The sequence below is a fragment of the Mastomys coucha genome, unplaced genomic scaffold (genome assembly GCF_008632895.1).
Source record: "Mastomys coucha isolate ucsf_1 unplaced genomic scaffold, UCSF_Mcou_1 pScaffold3, whole genome shotgun sequence".
Taxonomy (NCBI): Eukaryota; Metazoa; Chordata; class Mammalia; order Rodentia; family Muridae; genus Mastomys; species Mastomys coucha.
This window is the reverse complement of record NW_022196909.1, coordinates 48,425,864-48,436,019: the sequence shown is the minus strand read 5'-3', so window position 1 is coordinate 48,436,019 and position 10,156 is coordinate 48,425,864. Positions and strand designations below refer to the sequence as shown.

The window sequence follows — 10,156 nt, the reverse complement described above, 5'->3', positions numbered from 1 at the left end:
CCCCCCCCCCCCCCGCACCTCCTCCCCCCCATCCTAAAGCCAGACAAAACCCACCGCCGAGGTATCACAGGTGGGACCAACGCATATCTTTCTGTTGTTATTCTTCTCAGAGTGTGACTGTCTTCTCAGTGAGACTTTAACTCCCTGAGTCAGGAACCCCATCTTTCGGTCTCATGTTCTTCTCTCCACAGCTGGTAGAATGGATTATTTCACCTACTCAGTATGCGTTCTGTGCTGCCTGCTCTGCAGGTCTGGGCACAGGGGATGCAGGGGGCACGGCTCCCCCCATTCTTGTGGAATCTACACATTGATCGTGGCAGGGAGCGCCAGGTCGGAACCAGAACAAAGGAAGGTGAGGGCAGCCTGCCCCGAAACAGTGCACAGATTATATTGTTTGTTTATGGGGTAGCCCTGTATCACGTAGCCCAGGCTGGCCTTCAACTTACTATGTAGCAAGGGATAACCTTGAACTCCTGATCCTCCCGCCTCTGCTTCCCAAGAAGTGGAATTAGAGGTGTGTGCCGCCAAACCTGGCTACAGTTTTAAAAGGAACGGGTCTTCGTGGGCGTGGGTCCTTTGAGCTGAGGTTTGCAGGAGGCGAGGGTGGCTGGAAGCAGAGGGTCCCAGGAAAGGAAGAGGCAGGGTGAAGGCCCCCAGGAGGCTGTGAAGTTGAACCAGAGCGGGCCTGGAGAAAGTCAGAAACACACGTGTTCCTGCGGAGGTAGGCACAACTTGAGGAAGCTGGTTCTCCTACCATGCTTGTCCTGCGGATCCAACTCAGGCGGGCGGTAAGGCGTGGTGGCAGTCACCTTTGTCCGCTGAGCCATCTTGTCACCTCTTCCTGTTTACTTAATGGTTCTGGGGGATTCTGAGCAGATAGGGTCTCTCTGTGTAGCCCTGACTGTCCTGGAACTCACTCTGTAGACCAGGCTGGTCTCGAACTTAGAGATCTACCTGTCTCTGCCTCTCTAAGACCTGGGTTTTAAAGCACGAGTCACCATGTCTAAACTTCTGCTTTAATTTTTTTTTTTTTGGACCAGTTTATGATGCTGACGATAGGGCCCAGGACTTCTGTATGCTAAGCATGTGCACCCCAAACCTTGATTTCCCTTGGTTTCTGTAGGGAGCAGGCTAGCTGGGGTCGGGGAGAGAGGTGAGGTACTCATGACCAGGCAGTTAACCAGCGTTGAGTTGAAAGTGGAAGGGCCCGTCGTCTGGCATGGTGCCAGAAGTGAAGAGAGAAGGCTAGATCAGCTTTCGTTGTTGTCTGAGGCAGGGTCTCACATTATCCAGGCTGACCCAAAATTGACTGTGTAGCAGAGGATGACCCGAGTCAGATCCTCCTACATCCACCTGCGTGCTGGGATTGCTGACATGCAGGACCGTGCCCAGTTTGATTCGGGGCATGCTGGGTAAATACTCTGCCAACTGAACTACACCCCCCAAGTCCCCTCTACACCCCCTCCCGAGATTTAAAACACGATCTAGCCTTGACCCTGCGATAAAGCTGAAGCTGGTGGGAGAGAGGGGCTGAGGATTCATCTGGAGTTTTAGCCAAAGTGTTTGTAATAGCGGGGTTGTCATGGCCTGGGATGGGGACCATATGAGGATCCCTTGTGGAAGAACAGGAGCCCAGCTGTGCTGACATTCCTCCCAATGCAGTTGACTTTTGAAGAGAGCATCCTTGGGACAGGAGCGTCACAGTTACCAGGGAACATTCGTAGCCCTCTGGGACTGTTCAGGGGGCCAGGATGACTTGCGACAGGTGTACAGATGGGGAGGGAGAGAGCTGGGGAGGCGGGGAGGTCGAGGAGGCTGAGGCCCCTTTTCCACCTGTCACTGTGGAGGTCTCCGAAGCACCCGCCAGCACTGGGCAGCCTGCCTTCGAAGTCCAGCCCTGTGATGTTAACCTTTCCCGGCTCTGGCTCCCGGCTCGCAACATGGAGACAGTAGCAAAGTGGTTTTAGAAAATTAAATAGTGTATGCAAACATGAGGCAGCCTTCCAGCTGCTCAGGCTGGCCACCAGCGGGGTGGCCTACGTTCCAGCCCAACTCCAATACCATCTGCGTGGAATTAGTGCCAGACGACAATGACACAGGCTGAGGGCCCTGCCTCCCTCCCACGCTCAGTGCCTGTCGCCAGCCTCTCTCTGGCTTTTCTGATTGACAGCTGTGAATTCAGGGACCCTGTAACACGATTCACACCGGAGACCTGCTACAAACCGCTCATACAACTCAGCAGGGATGATTACTGTGGCCGGTGAGACGGCTTAGCTGGTTAAGGCACTTGCCTGGGAGCCTGGTGACCCAAGTTTGATACACACACACACACACACACACACAGAGGCACAGGCACAGACAGACAGACAGACAGACAGACAGACAGACACACACACACACACACACACACACACACACACACACACACACACACACGGCTTGTGGCTTGTGGCCAAACGGTGATTTGAAGGCATTACCAGGTCCAGCGACCACATCTCGAGAGATGAGAGTGTCTCCAAGGGATGCTGGGATCAACTGGAGGCTTTGCAAGGATCCCGAGGTCAACGAGACGTGGAGGTCACAACTCAAGGCCTTGTTAGTCAACTCGAGGAGTGGCATGGGCCTTGATACTTGCTTTGTGACTCCAGGCAAGTCCTAAAGGGTTTATGTGTGTTTTCCTTGGTAAAATGGTGCCAACGGCCAGTTCTTTGCGGGGAATGGAGGGAATTCAGGAGCAGTTGCTATATAGGGTAGAGCTTCGAGCTGGTCTTGACAGTGGTTCACAATTATCTATCCTGGAGACTGGAGTGGAGGGCTTGAAACACAGATGGAGGGATGGCTGGGTGAATGGACCGAGGCGTGTGGGCGGATGGGTAAATGGGGAGATGGGTGGGTGGGTGCACAGATGAATGGATGTGTGGATGCAGGGACAGACGGATGGATGGATAGGTGCAGATATAGATGATGGACTGGTTGATTGATCGATGCCCGGGTGGATGTATGGGTAGATGGGTACTTGGATGGGCGGGGAAGGTAGGGTTGGGGATATGGACAGGCGCTCTCCAGGGATGCAGGATTCAGTCCCCAGCCATGGCTAGGAGAAGGAATTTCAGACCCTAGCTTGGTTCCTGGCTGAGTCTGGGAAATATGAGCTTTATTATCCTGTCTGTCCATCCGTCCATCTGTCTGTCCGTCCGTCTGTCCGTCCGTCTGTCCCTGCTCCGAGGGACACGAGTCTCTTCTCTCCTTCTAACCCTGCTGCTCTGTCTTCCAGGCTGGTGGATGACCGTTGTGTGGTGGAGCCTGCGGCTGGGGACCTGGACAACCCCCCCAAGAAGTTCCGAGGTAAGACCTCTATTCCAGCTGTGAGCTTCCCTCCCGGCCGAAAGATCCTGGACCTGGGTCTATGGGCGCCAGCCTGCCTGAGACCACCCTCTGCGGTCTGTGTTGACCTGGGTCCCGACTGCATTGTCTTGGCAGCGTGGTTCATTTCTGCTTTTCTTTCCCTGGCACACCCACTTCTGGCCAGGGGCCCGATCTTTCCTGAATTCCCTCACAGGGTTTTCTTTGTGTGTCTGTTCCTCTCTCTCTCTCTCTCTCTCTCTCTCTCTTTCTCTCTCTCTTTCTCTTTCTCTCTTTCTCTCTCTAAGGGAATAAAGCTGGGAAAGGCAATTGCTCAGGCCTCAGGAGGCCCAAAGGAGAATTCATCCATATGAATCAGTTTCCCCATGTGTGAGGTGAAGGGACTGGACTTTTTTTTTTTTTAAAGATTTATTTTATTTTATTTTATGTTTATGTTTATTTTATTTTATGGTTGCGAGCCTTCATGTTGTTGTTGGAAATTGAATTTTTAGGACTTCTGCTCGCTCTGGTTGGCTCCCTCTCACTCCAGTCAACTCTGCTCACTCAGTCCCTGCTTGCTCTGGCCCAAAGATTTATTTATTATTATACATATGTACACTGTAGCTGACTTCAGACGCCCCAGAAGAGGGCGTCGGATCTCATTACGGGTGGTTGTGAGCCACCATGTGGTTGCTGGGATTTGAACTCGGGACTTTTGGAAGAACAGTCAGTGTTCTTAACCACTGAGCCATCTCACCAGCCCATGGGACTGGACCTTTTAAGTCTGAATACCCACCTGCCTCTGGCTGTGTGTGTGTCTCCTCCTGGGTAAGACCCCAGAGCCCAGGCGTGGCTGTGTCCTTTGACCTGGTCAAGTGTTGTCCCTCAAGGGGCTTCCCATCCTCCATGGTAGAGGGCTCCACAGCCCTGGCCATGACAGGGTTGGATCCAGGGATAGCCTGATTGTTCCTGGGCCAAGCAGGGGATTACCTACAAGGGCTGGGGCTGACGTGCGCCAGACAGCTGGTGCCTGGGCGTGGTGGGAGCAGGCAGGAACACGCTGGTGTGACGCCACCAGGTCTGCAGAGCGGTTGCTCTTCTGGGACAGGCCCGTGGAAGACGTCATCACCCTGCCATGCTGGGCAGGGGCATCCTTAAGCTGCTGGGGACCCCGGCCTGCAGAGGGCCCCGTGCGCAGCTCTTTCCCCCCACGCATGCTTCTAGCACTGGACTGCTGTGTCAGGGCTCTAAGTTGATGTCCTAGGTTGGGGTGTGCCCCAGCAGCTGTGTGGGAGTGAGCCTTGAGCCCTCCCCACCGTCACCAGCCTTCCTCTGTCCTACTATGGTCTCACCCCATTTGTACATTGTCCACTCTCCCTTCTCCCTCCGGCTGCATCAGCGTCCACATAGTGACCTCCTCACTTTTTCTTTTTTTTCTTTTGGTCTTTGGGGACAGAGCTCTCCTCCTCACTTGCTGTCCCCTCTGTCCTGCTTGCCCCCACCTCTCACTATGCTCAGCTCCCATCTCCGGGTTCCTGCCTCCGATGCGGCTTTCCCTGACTCCCGTTCCTTCTCCGTTTAGTTTTCTTCCATCCGTTGAGCCCAGCATGCTCTGCGTTCTTCGTCATCTGCTTCTCCTTCTCTCTGAAAGCCTCATCTCTCTCTCAGGCTTTGCTGGGTGAGTTCAGATTTAAAACTGGGTAGCCAGGATGGTTCTGAACGTCCCATGTTTCCCAGTGCTGACGTTTCTTACTGCTGTGTGTCGGGGCGCCTGCAGGTCACAGTGCATGTGTGGAGGCCTGGGGATGACTTCCAGGGAATCTTTCTTTCCTGGTCTGGGGATTGAACGCCAGTCAGGCTTGTAAGTTAAGCTCGGTCGCCCGCTGAGCGCCCCAGCCCCTGGCATTCTGGTTTGTCATTTGTGTCCCTCATCAGAATGTTGGCTCTGGCAGGGTCGGGATTTTAGTCTGGCTTTTTGTGTTTCTGGTTTTATTGGCAGTTTCTGCCTCCTAGCTCTTTGGGCAAGTGGGGAAGGGAAGGGAACGGGGGTGGGGGATAAAGAAGAAGAGAGAGAGAGGAGGGTGGGAGGGGGCAGAGAAAATCAAAGGTCCCTTGGGGCTCCTGGCTGCTGTCAGCACAGGGAGGGACTGTGCTCAGGGGTGTGTCCCATCAGCCTATGGAGTGACAGGAAGGTGACAGAGAAGTGGAGTGGCAGGGGAAGGTACACCCTTGGATTCCAGTGGACGGTCTCGGACCAGCTTCTGACAAGAAGAAGGCCACTTAGAAGAACAAATCCCCCTTTGCCTGGTGTTCTTCCTACACCTCCATCTCTGTCACTTCCCAAGGCTTGGGTACAGGGACCCCTGGAGATCCTCTTGGCCACACTGGCTCAGCCTGTACAGTGAAAGTGTGACAGGGGATCCACTTGGTCCTGCTGAGGCCAGAAGGATGCTGGTTTGGACAGGATCTGTTCTCTGCAGCTCCCAGAGGGCAGGTGCAAGTTGGAGCATTAGAACTCAGGACCGGACTCAGGGCTCCAACCTCTTCAGAGAGACCGAAGTGCCTGCCTGAGGCCTGCCATTGTGGGTTTCCTTTAGCACCACTGTGGGATGTGTGTGTGTGTGTGTATGGGGGGGTCATGGCAGGTGTGTGTGTGTGTGGGGTCGTGTCAGGTATGTGTGTGGGGGGGGAGTTGTGGCAGGTGTGTGTGTGTGTGGTGTCATGGCAGGTATGTGTGTGTGGGGTCGTGGCAGGTGTGTGTGTGTGTGTGGGGTGTCATGGCAGGTATGTGTGTGGGGGTCGTGGCAGGTGTGTGTGGGGGGGAGGTCGTGTCAGGTATGTGTGTGTGGGGGAGGGTCGTGGCAGACACTTGGTTGTCAGGTGTTTATCAGACTGTTCCTGGAACCCCAGGTGTTCTGCCATCCTGTCTTGGGGTGAGACCAGTCATTGCTGAGGGCTCTTGTTGCCCACACCTCACTGTCCCCCCCACAGGTCTCCTAGGTCCTTCAGGCTGGGCCGGTAAACCCCATCTGCTTTGGCTCCTTGTGTGTTCTTTCAGCTCCACGGCTTGCATCACCCCAAGCCCCAGCTTGTTCAGGGAATTCTTTCCAGACTTGGCAAGGGGATGCCCAATCTGCTGATGCTAGAGGTGCCGTCTACCAGCCTAGCCCCCCCACCCCCATGGCCCCCTGTGCTGCGGGTATTGATCCACATGGTACCTCCCTTCCTTAGCCCACTCCCCTCTTCCCCCTGTGAGGGAGGGGATGCCGGTGGGGGAGGGCTGGGCAGCCTTGCTTCAGGGGAAGTTCAGGAAGCTCAGTGCACACTCCTTCAGGCACCGACACCTGGACCTAGTAGGTTGAGGTCATCTTATCGCTCAGACCAGCGAGGAGGGGAGGAGCATGAGGTGGCCTTCCTAGGCTTCTATAGCTGGGTGCTCCTCCCCCAGCATCTACCCCTGCTCTTCCAGAGTACTCCCCAGGCCCTTGTGGAGGTGCTCGGTGGTAGAGTTCTTGCCCAGTACGCAGGGAGCTGTGTCACAAAAACAAACAAAAACATACTTCAGAGCCAGGTGAGGTGAGTCATGTCTGTAATTCCAGTGGTCAGGTGGTTAAGGCCAGTGGACTCCACACGCCTTTGTTCCCAGCACTGAAGGCAGAGGTAGGCGGATCTCTGATTTCCTGGTCTGCACAGCAAGCTCCAGACCAGCCAGAGCTGCACAGTGAGACTAAAAAACCAAACCAAACCAAACCAAAAACCAAAAAGCAGAGGGATCAAGGAAGATACCAGAAATTAGCTTCTGGTGCCACACGTGCAGGTGAAACACATGTGCAGACAGGCAACACACAAACACACAGATATACACAGATATACAAACACAGGCACACAGACACACATGCAGACACAGATACACACACAGGCACACAAATAGACATACACATACAGATACACACAGACACATGCAGACACAGACAGATACACAGACATACATGCAGACACACACATACCACATATGCACACATGCAGACAAACACAGACACACACAGACATAAGCATAGACATATTCAGACACAGATGCATACACATGCAGACACACACCACTATACACACATGTACACACACAAACCACATGCATACACATGCACACACACCACATACCCCCCACATACACCACACACACACACCACTATACACACATGTACACACACACACCACACACATACACACACACACACACACCGCATACCCCTCACATACACCACACACACACACCACTATACACACATGTACACATACACACCACACGCATACACACGCACACACACCACATACCCCCCCCACACACACACATGAGAAGTTGGTTCTGTCATTCAGGGTCCTGGTTTAAAGTGTTTGCCATTCTGACCTAGGGACAGAGCCAGGAACGTAGAAGGCAGTTTTGACCCTGTGTTACAGCGATACCCCGTGTGTAGATTCATTGTCCTGTCCTGCTGTCCTGTGAGAATTGCTCCGGCTGCTTGTGGCTAGACCCCAATCACTGTATAGCATCCATTGCAAATCTTCCTGTTGCCTCTACCTCCTGATGGGTGCTGAGCTCAGTCCTCTACCTCCTGATGGGTGCTGAGCTCAGTCCTCTACCCCCTGATGGGTGCTGAGCTCAGTCCTCTACCTTCTGATGGGTGCTAAGCTCAGTCCTCTGCCTCCTGATGGGTGCTGAGCTCAGTCCTCTGCCTCCTGATGGGTGCTGAGCTCAGTCCTCATTCGTGTCTGCTTGGCTCGTGTGCAGGGTTTCACTGAGAAGTTCCCACAGGGGATTTTCTCAGTCCATCCTGGGAAATGACTCAGCAGCCTTCTGACGGGGCCAACCACCTTCGTGGTCCATGGACGTGTGCGTGGATGCGGCATTTTGAATCAGTTTCGTGGACTCCTGTTCTGAGACAAGGTCTCTTACACTGACCCTGCAGGCTCTCAGCCTCTTCCTCCCTTGTGCTGAGGAAGGTGTGCGCCCAACATGTCTCAGCACCAGTATAGTTCCTTCACCCCACCAGTAGAGGGCGCACTCTCTGCAGAATGTGTTACTGTATGTTGGCCACGGAGGCCTCCGTGCCTGCCCCATCTCCATCACTCTGCTAGGAAGCCATTGCTGCTCGTGCAGTGGCTACAAGCATAGTCCTTTTGATTGGTGTTCCAGACCTCTAGTGAGGCTGAGCATTTTTTGATTTCCTTCTCGCTCTTGCCCCATTCTCTCCGGCCCAAAGATTTATTTATTTATTATATGTGAGTACACTGTAGCTGTCTTCAGACACACCAGAAGAGGGCATCAGATCCCATGACAGATGGTTGTTAGCCACCATGTGGTTGCTGGGAATTGAACTCAGGACCTCTGGAAGAACAGTCGGTGCTCTTAACCACTGAGCCGTCTCTCCAGCCCTCATCCTCTCCTCTTCAATATTTATTTTATTATTACTGTTATTTGCTTATTTATTTACTCGACAGTCTCATTATGTAGTCTTGGCTGGCCTGGAACTTTCTACGTAAACCAGGCTGGCTTTAACTCAGAGATCCACAGGCCTCTGCCTGCCCAGTGCTGGGATTTAAGGCGTGTGCCTATGAGGCAAAACCCCATGCATGTCTGTGCACTATGTGTATGCAGTCCCCATGGCGGCCAGAAGGGGGCGTTGGAGCAGCTGGAACTGGCATTCCAGATTGAGGCTCAGGCCTAGCTAGATTCTCCTCAGGAGCAGCCAGAGCTCTTCACTGCCAAGCCATCTCTCCAGGCCCTATTTTCTCTTTTTCATTTAAAAATTCTTGTGTGTGTGTGTGTGTGTGTGTGTGTCCCATTTCGTGGGAAAATGATGTGAATATTAGCGTTTTTAAAATTCCATGGTTTTAATTATTTAGAAAAAAATTACTTATTTTTAATTGTGGTAAAATATACTTAACAAAAACAGTTTCCTAGTGGAAAGATGGCTCTGCAGTTAAGAGCACTAGATGCTCTATGAAGGACCGGATTTTGCTTTCCAGCACCCACACTGGGGAGTTTTCGTGGCTGTGGTTTCAGCTCCAGGGACCTGCATTTTGTCCTAGCCTCTGTGGGCGCCGGCAGTCCTGTGCACAGGTCCATACCATGATTAAAAGTGAACAAAAAAACCAAGTCTCTTAAAGAGAAAAGAAAGATTTACTGTATCACACACGCACACGCACACACACACACACACATTGAGAGGGTCAGGGTGGTCTTGAACTCCTGATCTTTCACTCCCATTCTGTCTTAACCATTATCAAGCATTCAGTTCTGTGGTGTCCTGGTGCAGCCATCGCTCTGCAGGCAGCTGCTACCTCCCCCTTCTGCTTTAGTTGTCTGCGTCTCTGGCCTTTTAGGAACTTCTGGTCGGTGGAAACAGTGTGTCCTTTCGTGCCCGGTCTGTGTCAGTTGGCATAGTGTCCTCCAGGTACATGCATGTTGTGTGTACGGTGAGGGTCAGGAAATCAATCGCTGTGTCCCTGTCTGTGTCTCTCTGTCCGTGTCTGTCTGTCTGCCTGCCTCGTTCCGGGTTTTGTCTGTCTGTTTCCAGACAGGGTCTAATTCTGTTTCCCTAGCTGGTCTTGTACTCACTGTGCAGCCCAGGCTGACCTCCACCTTGGTAGCAATCTTCCTGCCTCAGCCTACCAGCTGCTGGTATCGGGGCTGTGCCCTACTATGCACAGCTCCAGCCGGTTGTTCCCTCCTCCCCTCCCTCCCTCTTTCTCTCCCTTTCTCCCTCCCTTCTTCTCTCTCCCTTCCTCTCCCTCCCTTTTTTCTCTCCCTTTCTCT

At 53.2% G+C, this 10,156-nt stretch overlaps 1 protein-coding gene across 2 annotated transcripts in view; it reads left to right on the top strand.

Moving 5' to 3' along the window:
- Itpr3 (inositol 1,4,5-trisphosphate receptor type 3) overlaps positions 1 to 10,156 on the top strand; it is a 69,323-nt gene that overhangs the window by 12,240 nt on the left and 46,927 nt on the right. For both annotated transcript variants that reach the window (XM_031348787.1, XM_031348786.1), the window contains exon 2: positions 3,275 to 3,345. In XM_031348787.1, the coding sequence (XP_031204647.1) occupies positions 3,275 to 3,345 (71 nt within the window). The remainder of the gene's footprint in view (positions 1 to 3,274; positions 3,346 to 10,156) is intronic.